Source organism: Heteronotia binoei, chromosome 1, assembly GCF_032191835.1.
Source record: "Heteronotia binoei isolate CCM8104 ecotype False Entrance Well chromosome 1, APGP_CSIRO_Hbin_v1, whole genome shotgun sequence".
Taxonomy (NCBI): Eukaryota; Metazoa; Chordata; class Lepidosauria; order Squamata; family Gekkonidae; genus Heteronotia; species Heteronotia binoei.
In genome coordinates, this window is record NC_083223.1 from 29,402,393 (window position 1) to 29,422,662 (window position 20,270).

Consider the following 20,270-nt stretch of genomic DNA (forward strand, 5'->3'; position numbering starts at 1 on the left):
AGGCTGTTGCTAGGCAACAACAGCATTTCAAACTTGTCTCTGTCAGTAAAAATCAGGGGAGGGTGTAAGGCCCTTTCCAGCCCTATTTTGGCCTTTGAGGGAGAATTCACTGAGTTGTCAGCTCCAGGTTGGGAAATCCCTGGAGATTCTGTGAAGTCTGAGGAGTGCGCACAACACAAACAAATGGCTCCAACACAGCCATTTTCCCCAGGGAGACAGATATCTAGAGTTTAGTTGTAATTGTGGGGAGTTGCCAGGTCCGACCAAGAGGTTGGCAACTCTAGGCCTTGCAGCAACCTCTGGGTGATGTGATGCCACCTGCCTCGCATGACTCAAGTAGCCAGAGCTGCTTGCAAATGTTCAGCAGCAGCTACCCAATGAAAGCCAGTGTGCTGTAGAAGTTACTGATTTATATTTATACATTACATTTATCAAATGGCCTCCCTGGTAGAACCAGGCTCAGGGCAGTGTACAATAGTGATGCAAAACATCAATAAAACAAATACAATTTAAATAAGACAATGAACACATAATAATCTAATTCATTATCTGTCTTCATTGACTACAGATGGGGCTAAAATGCTAACATCCTAGTGGCACCGCTATCTCATGGGGAACAGATGGGGAATGGGAAATGGGATTGCCAAGACAGAACCTTCACTGTCCTCAACCAAACGCCTGGTGGGATATCTCTGCCGTGCACAGGCGTGGATGTTATTTGGCAAAGAGTTCCACCAGGTTGTGCAACCTGATGTCTCTCAGGCCAGGGACCACCAGTAAGTTCCGATCTTTCAAGTATTACTGCTCTTCTGGGGTTATACCAGGAAGAAAAGGAGATTGGATTTATATCACACCTTTCACTACCTGAAGGAGTCTCAGAGAGGCTTACAATCTCTTTTCCCTTCCCCTCCCCACAACAGACACCCTGAGAGGTAGGTGAGGCTGAAAGAGCTCTCCAAGGACTACTTTTGAGCAGAACAACTCTAAGTGAGTTATGATTGACCCAAGGCCACTCTAGCAGTTGCATGTGGCTCTGGAGAGGTGGTCCTGGAGGTACATAGGTCCCTGATTGCTATGGACAGTACCATATCCTTGAATCTGATTGGGTACTCCTCTGGAAGCCAATGCAGCTTGCACAGTGCTGGATGGATATGTAGTGTGAGAGGTGTATCTGTAAGGACCTGTGCTGCTGCTTGCAGCAATTTGAGTTTCTGGGTCAGCCCCAAGGGTAGGTCCATGTAGAGGAAGTTACAGTAATCAAATACTAAGGTGAGCGCTGCATGGATTATAGCGGCTAGGTCAGGGTGAGACAGGTAGGGGGACAGTTGCCCATCCTGGAGCAGGTGGTAAATGCCAGTCTGACAACATGTGTGACATGGGCTTCCATTGTCAAAGAGGCATCCAGGATAACACTCAGACTTCTGAAGGTAGGTGCCAGTCTCAAGGACACACCACCAAGGACTGGGAGTTGGCACCCTAACCCAGAGTCTCCCTGGCTCAGTCACAGAATCTCTATCTTAGAAAGATCCAGTTTCAGCCGTCTCTTTTTAACCATCCCACCACAGCCTCCAGCCCCTCTGTCAAATTTTGTAGGGCAGTATCTGGCCGATCACCCATCAAAAGGTAAAGCTGGGCATCATCAGTGAATTGATGAGCTTCAGTGTACTTAGAGCTTCAGATTAGTGTCTACAAGACTCAGGTTCAGATCGTGTAGTAGCAGCTGTGTTATTTTGGACCAGCCTCATACTTCAGCCTACTTCACAGGAGTGTTGTCTGGATAAAGAGGAGGAGGAGGAGATTGGTTTTATACCCCACCCTTCATTTGGAGTCTCAGAGCAGCTTACTATCTCCTATCCCTTCCCTTCCCCACAACAGACATCCTGTGAGCTGAGGAACTCTTTTGGGAACTGAGCTGAGAGAGACCTGTGGAGCTGAAAGAGCTCTTTCAAGAAATGCTCGTGAGAGAACAGCTATGAAAGAACTTGTGACTGACCTAAGGTCACACCAGCAGATGAATGTGTGTGTGTGTGTGTGGGAGGAGTGAGAAATCAAACCTGGTTCTCCCAGATCACACTCCTAACCACTACACCAAACTGGCTCTTTGTGAGAATAATGTAATTATTATTCTGCAAGAGAATAATGTAAGCTGCTATGGTCCCTACTGCGGAAAAAGCTGGGGTATAAATGAAGTAAAGTAAGAATTAATATAGCTGAAGGTGGAAGGCAGTAAAAGGTAGGTTGGTAAATGGCTAAGGAGAGACTGAGGCAGGGAGAAGATATGGGAATTGCCAAGAGGAGGGAATGAGTTTAAGAGCTTAGGGTTGGAGGAAAGGAGAGACATCAGAGGGATATAATGCCACAAAATCCACCCTCCAAATCATCCATTTTCTCCAGGGAAACCAGGGTTGACAAACTCCAGGTTGGGACTGGTGACCACCTGGGAAGTACAGATGATTTCCAGATGACAGAGATCAGTTTCCCTGGAGAAAATGGCTGCTTTGGAGGGTGGACTCTATGTCATTGGAGCCTACTGAGGTGTCTGTCCTCTCAAGTCTTCATGCCCAAATCTCCAGGCATTTCTCATCCTCAATCTGGCAATCTGAGATGCCTCCCGCAAGTCCTTGTGGGTTCCTGCTTGCTTTGTTTTCTATTTCTTTTTGGGAATTGTAGTTCAGGTCCTAGGAAAAAAGGCTGAAGGAACTTGGTACATCTCTCGTCTGGAGAGGAGATGACTGTAATATGATCACCATCTTCAAGTACCTGAAGAGGTCTCATAGAGAGGATGGTGCTTTTTGTTGCCCCAGAAGGTTAGACCAGAACCAACAGACTGAAATTAAATCAGAAGTGTTTTCACTAAACATTAGGAAGAACTTCCTGACAGAGTGGTTACTCAGTGGAACAGGCTTCCTCAGGAGGTGGTGAGCTCTCTTTCTTTGGAGGTTTTCAAGCAGAGGCTAGATGGCCATCTGACAGCAATGCTGATTCTGTGAACTTAAGCAAATCATGAGAGGGAGGGCAGGAAGGGCTGAATCAGTGCTTAGTTCTTGTGGTCATTTCTTACACATCTAGGAAAATGCCGATCGCCACTTTGGGGGTCAGGAAGCAATTCTTCTCCAGGCCAGTTTGGCCAGGGACCCCTGGAGGTTGTTGGATTTTTTGGCCATCTTCTGGGCATGGAGCAGGGGTCACCGTGTGTGAGTGGGGAGGGGGGGAGGTCTTTCTGAATTTCCAGCATTGTGCAGGGGGTTGGACTTTGGGATCCCTTCCAACTCTATGATTCTACGGTAATAAGTACAACACAACCTTGCTAGTATTATTTCCCACTATAGCAGAAGGAAGATTCCTATACCTTAAATAAGTACTCCTATGGAATATCTGAGGTCTGTTTATGCTGCAAGAAAAGGTCAGATGATCAAAGCATTTATTCATACCTATTAGTTTCTTTTCTTGAATGAATTTCACATTAGACAGAACCTCAGTGGACAATTCAATAGCTTGATTGAACCCATTTTCACCACCATATGAGATGTCAACTAGCTTTAGTACTTTGGACTGCAATCGCTACAAAGAAAAGATGCAAACCTCAATGTTAGAAGCATTACTCTAAAAGATGAAGAATGTTTCATCATTTACTAAAGCAGAACTTCCACTCAAATACGGGCATTTCATACAGAGATAACCAAACACTTCCCATACCAAATTCAAGGGACAGGGCATCACTAAGATTCCTGCTTTTTGCACTCAAAAAACGTAAAATGAAATCCCACCTCTTATGTAAAGGTAGATAGTGACCATTTGCTTTTGTGCTCAGATCCTCATTGTGCAGCTCTGTCCTATACTGCACAACACATTCCTTCAGCACAAGGTGCTTTTCGCTCATGCAAAAGCCTGGACTTGCATCAGCCAAAGGCATCAGGAGAACATTCTCTGCAATCAAAGACAGCTGTGCAGGTGGGAGGTGTAAGGTCCAAGTCATTATTTCTAAATAAACCAAACAGATGGAACTAGCTAATGGAAGGGGTGGGATAATTAACACCCAAGACCTCTTCCTGCTGCAGCCCCCCTCTCCCCAGATTTGCCTCTCCCTGAGGATTCCCTGTCCCCCAAGAGCAGCATCTTGGGGAGAACTGAGGTATACAGTGAGAGGAGGCAAGAATATTCAGTTCTACTGACAGAAATAACTTGCATAAACAGAAAACAGTCTGGATCCACCTCAAAAGTTTTAAGTCTTCAATGCTTTTATAAATACAAACATGAACAGTGTTTGATGTATGCCTGGAATCCAGGGGAAAATTTCCCATTGTTTCTAGTGGTCATTGTCTGCACAGTTCATTCTCTACCCACACCCAGAATTAGGCCCACAAGCTGTCAACACAACTGAACACTGCTTGACAAAGGACATTTCTGTGTACCTGATCAAACATGTCTGACTGGCTCAGCTCAGTTTTAAAGTCAGCCGATCCAGCTAACACAAGGCCAGCCACGTTCACTTTGTCTCCAGAAATGAACAGCTGCACAGCTGTCTCTGCTACTTTCCTTACATAGTTGTGCCGTTTCTCCATCCTCAAGCGAGCAAAACGCAAGGCAGACTGACCTCCTCTTCCTTGGAAAGAGAGAAGTTAAAATGTAGCAAAACTGAAATTTCTCTTAACAAAAATGGGGTTTCAGCCTAAATTATCTCTTTTCCCTTCAGATGCCTGGACCAAGTACATATTTGTCAACCCATGACCAAGTTCACAGAAAACAGATCTCCATGCCACTATCCATAGATAGCTATTTCAAGGCAAATTCAAGATTTACAATTTATCTGCAATCAGCCTGACCACACTGTGAATTAGGATCTGTGTGCTTAAAATACAAAGCTAAATTTATTCATCGTGTTAATCTGGCCTCAAAAGACCTCTGTTACAACCTAACTTAGAAAAGCACTTTACTGGTGCCATGGCTGCATGCTTCATAATTAAACTTTCATAGGCCAATGCAGAGCCTGTGGGTCTCCCACAGATTTCAGGGGGCCAGCCTAACCATACCTAAGCTAGGGATGGATTATGGCCAGACTTTCAGAAATGGACAAATATTCATTACAACTACAATTTCCTTCTTCTTCCTTTCTGCAATTCCCCCATTTGGCACTGGTTTTTGACCACAATGTTCCCCATCATCACCAGAAGGAATAGGCAGTAAAGATCTACTTCTGCCTTCCAGCTGCATAGACAGAGCATTTTGGGTGGAGGGGCCCAGGAGATAGAAGATTTGTTGGTGGTGCCACGGGGCTTGGTTGCTTCTTCCCTCCAGTGACCAGCCCTCCCGGTCCTAGCTCTCACCCCAAAAAAGGAATAAAAAGGGGGGGGGGGGGGAGAGGCATGAAACAGTAGTGGACTAATCAAGAAATCCGGGCAAACACCATCACAAAAGTACCAGCACTGATGGTCACAGCCTGTACATTTAGAAAACCATTGTAAAACACTTTGGTTGACTGATAAAAAAAATGGGTTCATTTCAGAAGGGGATGATAGGAGGCACCGGCCCTAGGAAGGAGTGGTAAAAATGAGAAGGGGGAGAGAGTTCCTGTCTCATGCGCTTGACACCTTAGTAAATAAAAAATGAACTAAATAAAAATTAGTAAATAAAAAAGGGGTGAGGGGGCAGGGGTATTATTTTACAGTGTGTCTTCTCTCCTGTGGAATGTGCAGTATATCTGATCTGGCCCCAGGCCCTCTCTCTCTCTCTCGCTGTTCTTCTCTCAATCTCCCCCTCACTGTCACTTTCTCACTCTCTCGCTCCACCTCGCTGCCGCTCTCTCACTCTCCCCCTCACTATCTCTCTCTCGCTGCTGCTCTTGTTCTCCGCCTCACTGTCGCACTCTGTCTGCCACTCTCACTCTCCCCCTTGCTGTTGCTCTCTTGCTCTGTCGCTCCCTCTCGCTCCTCTCTTCCTTGCTCTCTCTTGTGCTCTCTCTCTCTCCCTCCCTTTTCCTCAGGTCCAATGGAGGAGCCCTACAGAAGGAAGGGGGGTTGTTAAATAGAGCAGCCTGGCCCCCCATAGCTATGGGCCTGCAGCCTTCCAGTGGCAGTTCATAGGATCCATCCCAATGTTTATACCGGAAGTAAAATGCATTCATACATAAAATACATAAAATGCATTCTACCCAGTCAAAATTTGATTAAAACTTCTCCTCCCTGGAGACACTCTTGATTAGTCTAATCTCATCTTTTATACTTAGGGGTCCATTTTATACTTTACCATGCTTCTTTGGAAGATCTACTGTGAATTTATGCAGCACTTCTCGGGTGTTTCCTTGAAGAGTGCCAAAAAGTGCCCCACTACCGTCTATTACGATAAAGCCAAACTTGCTGTCATCTGACAGTAGCGCTGTAAGGGCCTGCAAGGCAGCATAGAAGAAGAAGAAAAATACAAGCAGGTGTCTTGAAATGAAACCCTGGCTTTCAGTGCTTATGGGAACTCTGTAGAGTGAACTGAGCAGGAATCAGCAAGGTGAAGAATTGTGTATTTAATTCATTTACACCCTGCTTTTCTCCACAATAGGGACCCAGTGGCTTAAATCACTTACCTCTCCTCCATTTTATCCTCACAGCAACCCTCACAGCAACCTGTGAGGTGGGTAAGGCTGCGATTGTAACTGGCACAAGGTCTCCCAGCAAGTTTCCATGGCAGAGGGGGAATTTAAACCTGGGTCTCCTAGATTTAAGACTAGCACCCTAACCACTACAGCATACTGGCTTACTTCTGCTGAAGGGATACGTGCATCCATTTTGACTTCAAACCAGGTGAACCAATTGTCTGATGTCATACTTCCTGAAAGCCAAGTTAATTTAAAGCCTATTATTGCTGCCCTAGATGAATGGGTGATTTGATTTTTACATGAAGTGAGAGTTACTGCCACATAGGTTTAGATGATGATGTTCCAAATAAATAAGGGGAAAACAGATTTGATTAAAAGTGAAAGGAGAAGCACTAGAGGAGAAAGAAAGCTTTACACTCAAAGCTCAGTCAAACTTGAATTAAAAACAGTCATACACCACTGTAAAAAAGAAAGGAGGGAAGCACCAGAAGTGACCAGAACAGGAAGGGAGGCAAACCAAAAATAACGCCCACTGAAGAACTTATAAGTAAATACACCACAAGTCTAGGATTTACATCTTTAAGCAACTGACCAATTAATGAGCATGAATTGCCTTTAGGCAAGTAAGACAAGTAGCAGAAAGATGTGTCATTAAAGCTCTAGAGTTGGCACGCCAGCACTATGTGCTTGTTGCCCACCCTGGGCTCCAGTTAGGGGTATATGTCAAGCTTGGTTATTTTAGTATAAGATGGCTGACCAAATATCAGGTTAATAATCTGGTCCTTCCCCATTATTTATAACCTAGCAACCACATACGCCTCACCATTTGGCAGAAGAATGCTTATGTTACTGGGGAAGGCCTGCTGTGTCTAAAGGATGCACTCCCTAAAATTCACAGGCCCGTTATCAGTTTGCAATGTAGTGTGAGAATGCTTTTGTAGTGAAAATGATAGTTGCTGCTGTACCCTTTGAACCTTAGATTTGAGTAAAGAGCCTTTTGTTATGGTTTATGATACCCTATATAGTAACCATGTAACCTCTGGTATCTCAGTATTTCCAAGGACCATGTTCCTTGGAGCACCTTTGAATCCCTAAATAAATCAGTCTATTTGAAACAAAACAAAGGACTTCATTATTGAGAATCTCAGGGCTTGACAATATAACATCGGAAACACTGTTCGAAGTCTGTGGCAATCTCAGCAGTTACAGGCTTCTAAGCATCCACTACTTGGGCAGCCATGTTAGCATACTTCAGAATCACAAGGGGCTGCATGCTGCTTAAGAACAAGTTTGTTAAATTCCCCATGTATCAGAAAAACAAGCGAAATACTAGTGAGGAACCACAAACAAGCACAATGGTGTGGTGCAGTCAGTCTGACACAATGGGTGCATTGCACACAGATCTGGAGATGCAGGTTTAAATGCCCATGGGGCCTAGCAACTGCTGCCTAACCCAAAACCATAAGTTAAACCAGAAAGCCAGCAGTCATCCAGAAAAATAATCCAGCACATCCAAATTGTTCCCTGATCAAAATGAAGACGGGAGATTTATACCTTGCTCTTCTCTCTGAAACAGAGACTCAGAGAGCCTTACAAACGCCTATATCTTCTCCCCCCACAACAGACACCCTGTGAGGTGGGTGGGGCTGAGGGGCTCTCACAGCAGCTGCCCTTTCGAGGAAAACTCTTGCGATAGCTATGGCTAACTCAAGGCCATTCCAGCAGCTGCAAGTGGAGGAGTAGGGAATCAAACCCAATTCTACCAGATAAGAGTATGCACACTTAACCACTACACCAAACTGGTCCTATGTGAATGTTCCTTTTGAGTATTACAAATAAAGTAACTATTTTTGGAAAATGCTGTTTTAAAAATCAAGATATCTTAAGAAATTTTACTTTGGTCAGTGATTTATCACATTTTCTTTAAAATACAAAGTGATTTTTAAAAGCAAACCATGCACATTGAGAGATTATTAAAAGGGACAATTACTGCCTGCGGGCTCACCATCTAACAGTGACGTGAAATATAAAAATAGGGAAGGAGTTAAAACACAAAACTGGGAAAAGTCTGAGCAAAGAAATGAGTCTTTAAATGTTTCATGAAGATGGTGACGGACAGAAAGAGCCAGGGCATTCCAAATACAAGGGGCAGCTAAAGAAAATGCAGGCAAGGAGAGCTCAAAGCAGGGGTGATAGCAGCAAGTGGGAAAACAGAATGCAAAGAAAGGGACCTAGGACACAGCTTTTTTCATGGCATACTCTTAAGGGTAATACTCATTTATTTTATGGCAGGGAATCATAATCTGGCAGGTTCCATATTACACTACGCACAGGCGGCTGGGGCAGTAACTCAAGAGTTGGTTTGCCAGAATGCCAGAATCAATCTGTGCTAAGGATTACATTTCATTACAGCTTTTCCTGGAAAATCTTGTCTTTGAAGCTTGATCTTGAAAGACATGACAATTCAAATCACGTGTCCTGTTTATAATGATGGGCTTTACCCTGGAGGACAGGCAGTGAATTCCAATTTCTAATGCCATGTTACACCAGGAAAATCCATGTAGCCCACTGTCAAGCTCCTGCATATATCTTTCCCTTAGAAGCTGATTTTTAGTATTTACTGCATAATAGCCATAGCCATTTGGCTAGGGAGTGTTTAGATTCTCACGAAGTACTGTTTTGTCTCATGAGTGTGAGAAAGAATGCTCTGGTAGCTTCAAAGTCCTTATCTCTTTGATATGTGGTTCTTCCTCCTTTGTTGTTTATTATGGTAACATTTGACCCTGAAGTGCCCATCAAAATAGTAACTGTTGTAAACCCCTATTACAGGGGTGGCCAACAGTAGCTCTCCAGATGTTTTTTGCCTACAACTCCCATCAGCCCCAGCCACTGGCCATGCTGGTTGGGGCTGATGGGAGTTGTATGCAAAAACATTTGGAGAACTACTGTTGGCCACCCCTGCCTTATTATATACCTCTGTATGTGGTTTGATTCTTCAGTTCTTTCAGTTACCTGTCTTGTAAGCATCTCTAGGTCTTAATAAATGAATCTTTTTGAAGTAAACAAAGGATATCGTTATTGGGACTATTGGAGCTTGACATTTTGAAAGAACTAGGACTGAACCAGATCCAGTAACTTTTAACGCTATGGCGGAAGAAGCAACGGACAACAGCCAGATTCCAGATCAACCAGCCTCTCCAGAAACCGGGGGCTGGGAACCAGGAGCCATCCCAAAGCAACCCCTGTGGCACATAATGGACATGAGGAGACAGGCTGGGAGGGGTTCCCCACTGCACATCCAGCGACTATTCATCACCCCAAAGGACTGGAGGCCACCACCTTAATGGATGCAGGCTCAGCCAGATGAGATGTGGTCCTGGAACTACCCCCCCTCCAACTACGAGGGGAAGCAGAGGACAACCAGGACCAGCTAGGAGCAGGAGGGGGTAATGGAAGGGAAGAGAAGAGAAGAGAAGGCGACAAGCCCGATCCCTGATGATGAGGCAGAAGAAGATGGAGTGGATTTGAGAGACTTCCTCCATCTGATGAGGCTCGAGATGGTGGAGATGGCACACAACCTGAGGGAAGAAATGCGGGTGAACAACACGTGCCTTACACAAGAGGTCGGCCACCAGATCAACCAAGCACTGGACCTGCAGCGACCACTTGCCCTGCAAGGTAGACCGCCGCCACCACCCTAGCTGCCACCAGCCCAACAGCTGCTACTGCAGCCCCAGTTGCCCCGACGGGGACCCCAAAGAAGTAGAATATTTCACCATACAAGCTAACAGCTTCATGTATTACTGGGGGTATACCTTCCCCGATGAGTTTAGATGGGTGGATTATTTGGGGTCGAAACTACAAGGAGCAGCCGAGAGATGGTATGTAAGCCTCTATGAGAGCCGCAGTCCAGAACTGGACACCGTATAAGAATTCCTACGAGGTGTCCTAATCCAAGAGACTCGGGCTCTAGCCATATTGCATGATATGCAGCAAGGGACCTGGTCCGTGAAAGAGTACACCATGGAATTTCAGGTCAATGCAGCCAAAGTACGCGGTTGGAGTGAACTGATGATGGAGCAGTTCCAGAGAGGGCTGAACGCCAGCATACTGGATCGGGCCCTACACCATGCTCAACTGACCTCGCTGGTGGGGTGGATCCAATTAGCAGGAGAAGTGGAGATCAACATGTGGCATGTCGCCCTCCAGCGACAGCAGCAGCAAGGGGGTAAGGGGGGACATGAGTCTCGGTCCGGAGCAAAACCAGAAAGGAAGAAACAGGGACCCAAGCGGGGTGCAACGAAAACTCGCAGGGCCCCGACGTTGCTTCTGATGTGGGGATGTGAACCACATGGCGAATGAGTGCCCAGAGAGACCTCGAGACCTCCCCCTTACTCTGAAGACCAGCGCACCCAAGCAGGCAGAAGGCTGCTCGAAGGAATCAGGATGGGGCAGCATCGCCACGGCTGCCCCGCGAGACGAGGATGTTATAGCAGTGCTGGACTCCAGAGAGGAATCCTGGGAAGAAGGGCTGTCGGGAAACAGGAATGACCTGCACTAAGTGGCGCCGAGCAGCAGGTTGGAAATTGAACATCGCCCCTGAGGATGAGAATTACGGGGACTTTGTTTTTCATCCCTCTAACTTTATTGAACTCTGCCCAGAAACGCTTCATGCATGTAAGGACTTTGCTGGACTTGGGGTGCACCAGAGACATAATTGCCCCCCAAAATGGTGGAGGTTCTGGAACTGGCCAAGAGCCCTCTACACCACTCTACCAAATTTGAGCAGATGGATGGGACAATAATGGAGGGGGAACCTTGCACCGAGCAAACCCAGTTGGTACCAGTAGGAATAGAGGTCCACTGGGACATGGAGATTTTTGTAGTAGCCCCCTCATCCTCATTTGACCTAGTGTTAGGAGTAGGCTGGCTAGCTAAACATGAACCGAACATAAGGTGGGGAGACCAAATCATAGACTTTAGGGACCCAGCCTGTGATAGCCGTAAGTGGAGAAGCAACTGGGCCCCCGATCCACCCCCGGTGAATGAGAAATGATGCCTAACTATAGAAGAAGTGAGATCCATACTTAAAGAGTACAGAGATCTTATGGCGGTGTTTAGCAAAGAAGAAGCCAATGAGCTACCTCTCCACTGAGACACCAATTGTGCCATAGAGCTGGTCCCGGGGCAAAGCCTGCCTAGAGCCAAAATCTACCTGAGCGAAGAAAAGAGAATTTCAGAAATTTTTGGATAAGAATTTAGCCACAGGGTTTATCCGCCCAGCTACGGCCCCTCACGCCGCGCCAGTGTTGTTCCACAAGAAAAAGGATGGGGGGGGGGGAGGCTGAGACTTTGTACTGACTTTAGGGGGATTAGCGCGATTTTGGCATCAAATGCCTACCTGATCCCACTCATAAAGGACTTGTTGAATACAGTGTCCCAAGGGAAAATCTTCACCAAATTAGATTTGAGGGATGCCTACTTCCGAGTACACATAAAAGAGGGAGGTGAATGGAATACGGCATTCAACACCCCCCTTGGCCAATTTGAATACTCAGTGATGCCATTTGGATTACAAGGCACTCCCGGGGTCTTTATGAATTTCATAAATGAGGTGCTCAGGAAATATCTGTACAAAGGGGTTGTAGTTTACCTGGATGACATAATTATTTATTCGAATGATATGCAAACACACATGAAATTAATGAGAGAAGTGTTGAAAACACTCTACGACCACAAACTATTTGCTAAACTTTTGAAATGAGAGTTCCGTAAAGTGGAACTAGATTATTTGGGCTACCGGGTGTTGGGGAAGGGATTGTTGATGGACCTGACCAAGGTACAAGCGGTTTTAGACTGGCAGCCCCCCAAACCACAAAAACAATTACAATCTTTTATCGGATTTGCGAACTTTTATCGTAATTTTATCCAGGGGCCCATACCATGCTACCCCTGACAGACTTGCTAAAAAGAAAAGGGAAGGATCCTGATGCAAAAAAACCTGGGGCAAAACTCACTTGGACTGATGAGTGCCAAAGAGCATTAGAAAAGTTAAAGAGGTTGTTCACTAGTGAACCGATATTAGTACACCCCAATGAATTAAAACCCTTTGTGGTACAATGTGGATGCTAGTGATGTGGCCGTGGGGGGAATTCTAATGCAAATGGATGAAGGGAGGAACCTAACACTGTGTGCCTATATCTCCTGCAAATTCTCCGCTGAACAGTGTAACTAGTTGGTATTGGACAAAGAGGGGTTTGCAGTTAAATGCGCCCTAGAAATCTGGCTTTCTTGGTTTGAAGGAGCCAGAGTCCCATTTGAAATATGGACTGATCACAAGAATTTAGAAGTCCTGACAGGCCGAAGGAAATTAACTGAGAAACAAATTCGGTGGGCAGGCTTCTTTGCCAAGTTTGATTTCAAACTGAAACACATCACTGGCTCTCCCAACTTCTTAGCAGATGCGCTCTCCCGACTCCCACAGCACAATAGCCAAAAAGAAGTAATAGATTCGTTGATCTCTCCTTCCCACCTCGGAGGGGCTGTAATTAAGAGATCTCAGAAACCCTGTTTACAAGCGGAGGAACATTGGGGGGAAAGGCTAAAAGCGGCAGACAAAGGCGAGAGCCGACCCACGTAAGTATGCCGAGGAGAAGAGGGGTTTTGGTACAAGGACGAGAAACTGCATGTTCCGGAGAGGTTGCGCAAAGAAATTTTACAAAACTGCCATGATAATAAGACTACTGGTCATTTTGGGTATGTCAAAACACCACATTTAATAAATCGACAATTTTGGAGGTCGTTCATGAAGAAGGACATTTCTGAGAACGTGGCCTCTTGCCCAATTTGTGTAATGGCTAAACGAAGAGGGAGAAAACCTCCGGGACTGTTGCAACCCCTGGAAACGGCTAGCCGATCATGGTCGGTAGTCTCCCTGGACTTTATAGTTGAGTTATCCCCCTTCCAAGGGAAAATGGTGATATTAGTAGTAGTGGACACCTTTTCCAAACAAGCTCATTTCATTCCTTGTTCGAAAATACCCACAGGTAAGAAACTAGCACAATTGTTTTTCCCAGACGTGGTGAAATTCCACTCATTTCCCAATAAGTTAATTAGTGACCCTGGAGTTCAGTTCATTGCCAACTTCTGGTGGGAGTTTTGCAAATTGATTAATATTGAGCAGGGGCTAAGCTCAGCCTACCATCCCCAGACAGAAGGGCAGACAGAACAAATGAATGCGCTGCGGTGTTTTGTAAATCATCAGCAGTCTAATTGGGTGGAGTTTCTGCCGTTTGCTGAGTATGGTTACAATAATAGTGTGCACAGTTCTACAAAAGCAACTTCTTTCTGGGTAGTGAATGGGTATGAAGGGAAATAATTCCCTCTCCTGCTGGGGGGAGAACAGGAATTTCTCCCTTCACCTTTGAACAGTGGTGGGCTAAACGGAGTGAAGCCTGGGTGGCAATACAAGAGAATCTAGATGCCACCAAAGAGACTTATAAAAAACACTATGACAAGCATCATTCCCCCCACCTGGGATTTTAAAGTGGGTGACACCATGTTTCTGTCCACAAAGAACTTACCGTTGCATCATCCGTCCAGAAAACTTACAAATATGTGGGGTCTTTTAAAATAAAAAGGGTGATAAAGTGACTGTGGAATTAGAACTGCCTAAAATGTTTAGTGGGAGAGATCCTGGATGCTAAATTGAAACAGGGGGGGCTGTATTATTTAGTCAGAAGTACTTCCCACCTTCACACAATGAATGGATAGTCGAGACGGATTTAAAAGCTCCGCTGTTAATCGAACAATTTTATAAACATTTCCCCCAGACGCCCCAAGGGATCATCTGAGGGGGGCAGTATGTCAAGCTCTTGCATATATCTTTCCCTTAGAAGCTGATATTTGGTATTTATTACATAATAGCCATAGCCATCTGGCAAGGGAGTGTTTAGATTCTCACAAAATACTGTTTTGTCCTATGAGTGTGAGAAGGAATGCTCTGGTGCATTCAAAGTCCTTATCTCTTTGATATGTGGTTCTTTCTCCTTTGTTGTTTATTATGGTAACATTTGACCCTTAAGGTAGAAATGCCCGCCAAAGTAGTAACAATTATGAACCCCTATTATATACCTCTGTATAAGGTTTGATTCTTCAGTTCTTTCAATTACCTGTCTTGTAAGCATCTCTAGGCCTTAATAAATCAATCTATTTGAAGTAAACAAAGGATATCGTTATTGGGACTATCAGAGCTTGACACCCACTTGGGTATTCTTGTTCATGCTCTCAGACACAAAGAGCTGTGGCAGAGAGAAGAATCAACAGAAATTATCTGAGGAACCAGTCAGATCAGGAAACCACTAGAAGGGTACTTCAAGTCATGACAAGTGGTGGCCTTAGATCCAGTCCTTGGATAGCAAGTAAATGATGTGGCTGTCAAGCATGGTAGAATTCTATTGGTAATTAATTGTTTTAGGGTCCTCCATAAAGCTGGCCTATGAAATATCATGGAGGACCAAGGTCTATTAACTCTGTTATTCTTTCCCCCTCCCCCTTCTTACTTTATTGCTTGCAAAGTAGAAATAGAGAGAAACGAAACTAACTTAAGAGTCCCATACATTCCTGTTAGGGAGTGTGGCACATCTGGGGAAAGCAAGGACAGAGTCCTGATAACGCTATGAGAATGTTGACATTTATAATCATTTATGTGTGAGAGCGCATCCCTCACCCCCACCTTTTGGAATCCTTTTGAAGTATGCCTTAAATTATTGTATCGATGTATCTTTAGCATCACTCTCAAGAATCTGTTACACTGAAAGTATCGGTCTATGAATAAACGTAGTTTTGTATCAAACCTGACTCGTCATTGAAACCGCCTGCTTGACATTTTGAGAGTGATCCTATAAGAAGTTTAACAGCCCTGGCAACTTTGTAACCGGATGGCTGAAAAGATTCCAGTGAGCAGTGAACTTCCAGAACCTGAAGAAAGGGCGAGAGCACCAACACTACTGTGGCATGTGCTAGACGCCTGGAGAGTTGCTGGAAAGGGCTCCCCTCTCTATATTCAACAACTCTCGGTTACCCTGCGCCAGTGGCAACTGCGCACCTCTACCACCACGATGGACGAGGCACCGGCACGCAGAGATGCCATCCTAAGCAGGCACATGCGCCAGGTGAAGATGGCCACAGGAGCAGGCGAGGCGGCCGAGCCTGGAGAGGAACGGAGCGCAGTAGTGACCTGCACGGAAATCGATCCACCTTTGGCAGAGGTGGAAGTGGCTGGGACCCATGAAATAATGGGCCCAGGGGAGGAGGAAGACGAGATTGCTCGAGAATTCCGGTCGATGGCAAGAAAGAAAGTCAAAGAGGTCGCCAAAGGGTTGTGGGATGAGATGCAAGTGATAACCACCATGATGGCCGGAGAATTCAATAGGCAAGTCGACTATATTCTGAGGATGACTGACTTGAGAAGAGCCCCGCAACCGCCTGCAGCTAGACCCTCAGCAATACTGCCCCAGGCGCAACTGGTGGCACCCTGGGCCCCTTGAGAGCGCGGCCGAGGGAGGGAGTTGGAGGCCACCTTCGATGGGGACCCTGAAGAGGTGGAGTACTTCACAATCCAGGCCAATAGCTACATGCATTATTGTGGAAACACCTTCCCTGACGAATTTAGCCGTGTGGACTACCTGGGATCGAAGCTGAAGGGAGCCGCTAAGCAATGGTACGTGAGTTTGTACAAGGCCATGGGCCCAGAATGGACAATGTGGCCACCTTCCTCCAAGCATTACTGGCCCAGTAAGGGACCCCCTACAGGAGACCCACGCGCTGGCCGCCCCAAGGGACATACAACAAGGCTCTAAGTCGATCTGTGAGTACGCGGCTGAGTTCCGCACCAACGCAGCTAAAGTGAGGGGGTGGAGTGAGCTGATGAAGATGGAACATTTCACCCGGGGGCTGAATACGAGTGTTCTGGATCGAGCCCTGCAGCAAGCGAGGCCAACCACCCTGGTGGGGTGGATACAGCTGGCGGGAGAGGTAGAGACCAACATAAAGAGAGTGGCCATGCAGTGCCAGCAGCAGAGCGGCAAGACGGGCTGTGACCAGAAACCATGGGTGAAGACGGAAGGCAAAGAAGACCCAGGTGGGGGGAGGAGCAGGAAAGTCCTCGGCGATTCGTAAGTGTTTCCGTTGCGGGGACCCGAACCACCTGGCCAGCGGCTGCCCTAACCCCCCTAGGCCAGCGTCAACCACCACCAAGACAAGCACTCCAACTCCAAAGAAGCAGACCAGCCGCCCTAAGGATGCGGCGAAGAGCAGCGTGGCCACGAGCTCGGTGCAGCTCATCGTCATTGATGAGCTGAGTGAGATGTCCTGGGAGGACGAGCCGGCGGGAAACGAGGACAACCTGCTCTAAATGGTGCTAATCAGCAGGTTGCCAACGAACCGGCACCACTCAGGGTGAGAGTAACGGGGTCACTATATTTTGTACCAGTGATTTTGTAAAACAGCAGACTCAAGAGGTTCATACAGGTGAAAGCCTTGATTGACTTGGTGCGCACGAGGGACATAATCACCCCTAAACTGGTGGACGCGTTGGGGCTTCCCACAATGGCTTTTCCGCATGCCATCGAATTCGAGCAAATGGATGGGTCAGTGATGAGGGGAGAGCCATGCGTGTTAGAGACTCAATTAGTGCCAGTGGGCATTAAAGACCACTGGGACCAGGAGGCTTTTGTTATAGCCCCATCTTTCTCTTATGATGTAGTTTTAGGAGTGGGGTGGCTGGCAAAGAACGAGCCAGACATCTGCTGGGGGGACCAGACAATAGAGTTCAATGATACGAGGTGCCAAGCCCATCATTGGAATAAGGAATGGGGCCCCAGTCTGCTGCCCAGAAATGAGAAGGTTTGCCTGACAATGGAGGAAGTCCAGACGATCCCTAAGGCATATTAAGACTTAAGGGGGGTGTTCAGTGAACAGGGAGCTAATGAACTCCCGCCCCATAGGGACACGGACTGTGCTATTGAACTGATCCCGGGGCAAACCCTGCCCAAGGCAAAGCTGTACTCAATGGGGTGGGCTGAAAAAGTGGAACTGAGGAAGTTCCTAGATAAGAACCTGAAGAGAGGCTTCATACGACCCGCCACGGCCCCCCACGCAGCCCCTGTCCTCTTTAGGAAAAAGAAAAATGGCTTGCTTAGACTTTGTGCTGATTTTCGCGGGATCAATGGGATTTCCACTTCTAATGCATATCCAATACCCCTCATCAAGGACTTACTCAGTACAGTGTCGGAGGGGAAGATCTTTACTAAATTGGATTTGAGAGACACGTACTTCAGGGTGCGCATCAAAGAGGGGGACGAGTGGAAAATGGCGTTCAATACACCAATGGGACAATTTCAGTACCTAGTGATGCCATTGGGGTTGCAAGGAGTGCCGGGAGTGTTTATGAAATTTATCAATGAAGTGCTGAGAGAATATTTGTTTAAGGAGGTGGTGTTGTACCTGGATGACATAATTATCTATTCTCAAGACCTCCAATCACATGTGAAGCTAGTGAGGGAAGTCCTCAGCACACTGCTAAAGCACAAGTTGTATGTTAAGTTGTCTAAATGCAAGTTCCACAAAACTGAACTTGATTACTTGGGTTTCAGGGTGTCTGGGCAGGGACTGGCCATGGACCCGAGTAAGGTTCAGGCGGTTCTAGATTGGGCTCCCCCGAGGACACGTAGACAGCTCCAATCATTCCTCGGGGTCACAAATTTCTACCGTACCTTCATACCGGGGTTCGCTCAAATAATATTGCCCCTCACTGAATTATTGAAGACAAGGGGGAAGGGTCCAGATTTCAAAAAAACAGGATCAAAGCTAAATTGGACGCCTAAATGTCAAGAAGCGTTCAATAAGCTTAAAAGGCTGTTCACAAGCGAGCCAGTCTTGAATCACCCCAATGAATTAAAGCCTTTCATTGTGCAATGTGACGCTTCTGATGTCGCTGTCAGAGCCATCCTCATGCAAAGGGACGAGGAGGGGAGGCTGAAACCCTGTGCCTATATTTCTAAGAAATTTTCTCAGGAGCAGAGAAATTGGTCGGTGTGGGATAAAGAGGCTTTTGCAGGGACCTATGCTTTAAAAACATGGAGGTCCTGGCTAGCAGGCACCAAGCTGCCATTTGAAATTTGGACTGACCACAAAAATTTGGAGGCACTCACCGGCCACCATAAATTTACCGAGAAGCAAATTAGGTGGGCGGGGTTCTTCTCCAAATTCGATTTGGTACTGAAGCACATCCCGGGGACAAAAAAATTCTTAGCATACGCCCCTTCGCGCTTCCCTCAGCACAATAGCCAGAAGGAGAAGGTAGTGGACTCCCTGATCTCCCCCTCCCAAGTAGCCGCCATGGTAACCACACGGTCCAAATCAAGGCAGAATCCGCAGACAGAGAAGTGTGTGGGGGGAAACGGCTAGCCACCGAGACCGAAAAGCAAGGGGAAGACCGGCCGGGTGAAGTTCAAAAGGGGGAGGATGGGTTTTGGTATAAAGAAGGCAAACTATATGTCCCTAAGAGCCTCTGCTCAGAGGTCCTGCAATTTTGCCATTCCAACAAGTTGGCCGGGCACTTTGGGTATGTGAAGACACTGCACCTAATTAACAGGCAGTTCTGGTGGCCCTCTATGAAAAAGTACGTTTCTGAGTTTGTGGCTTCTTGCCCTATTTGCTTAATGGCTAAGAGAAGAGGGGGAAAGCCCCCTGGGTTGCTGAAGCCTCTAGAAACAGCTATACTTCCTTGGTCCGTAGTGTCAATGGATTTCATAGTCGAACTACCAGTCTCGCAGCGGAAGACCGTAATTCTGATAGTAGTGGACACCTTTTCCAAACAGGTGCACTTCATTCCTTGTGCGCAACTGCCAACCGCTAAGAGGCTAGCTTATTTGTTCTTCCACCATATTGTGAAACTCCACTCATTCCCCGATAAGATCATTAGTGACAGAGGCCCACAGTTCGTTGCCAACTTCTGGCAGGAGTTTTGCAAACTGATGGGTATAGAACAGGGGTTGAGCTTAGCGTACCATTCACAGACGGACGGACATACGGAACGGGTGAATGCGCTTTTAGAACAGTATTTACGGTGTTATGTATACCACCAACAATCTAATTGGGTGGACCTCTTGCCGTTTGCCGAATATGGTTACAACAACAGTGTGCATAGCTCAACCAAAACTTCCCCATTTCAGATTGTGAATGGATACGAAGGCAAGCCTGTCCCATTGTTGCCGGGGGGAGAGCGGGCCCGAGACTCCACCTCCTTCGAACAATGGTGGGGCAAACTGGAGGGAAGCTGGAAAGGAATCCAAGAGAATCTAGAACTGGCCAGGGAAGCTTATAAAAAACAATATGATAAATCCCATGTGCCCGTGTGGGATTTCAAAGTGGGGGATTCTGTGTTTGTGTCAACAAAAAAACTTTCCGCTGAATCAGCCTTCAGAGGAGGACCAATTGTGCATGCTTGACAGTGGCTCAATATCCTTGGCATGCAAGTACGAATAAAAGATTGTATGTAATGTTGTGCACGTGCAATTAACATCTGATTATATTGTGATGGAAACTGAGTAAAACAGTAAGCTATCGATTAAATGAGCAACATTACATAGTAGCTACAATTTGGACAAAAATGCAGAATGCTTCT

At 46.4% G+C, this 20,270-nt stretch overlaps 1 protein-coding gene across 2 annotated transcripts in view; it reads right to left on the minus strand.

Annotated features, from left to right (window-relative positions):
* Positions 1 to 20,270, minus strand: part of ETF1 (eukaryotic translation termination factor 1) — a 79,478-nt gene that overhangs the window by 20,580 nt on the left and 38,628 nt on the right. For both annotated transcript variants that reach the window (XM_060232860.1, XM_060232869.1), the window contains exons 5-7: positions 6,244 to 6,382; positions 4,413 to 4,603; positions 3,432 to 3,561 (exon numbers count right to left, since the gene is read on the minus strand). In XM_060232860.1, coding sequence (XP_060088843.1) covers positions 3,432 to 3,561; positions 4,413 to 4,603; positions 6,244 to 6,382 — 460 coding nt within the window. The remainder of the gene's footprint in view (positions 1 to 3,431; positions 3,562 to 4,412; positions 4,604 to 6,243; positions 6,383 to 20,270) is intronic.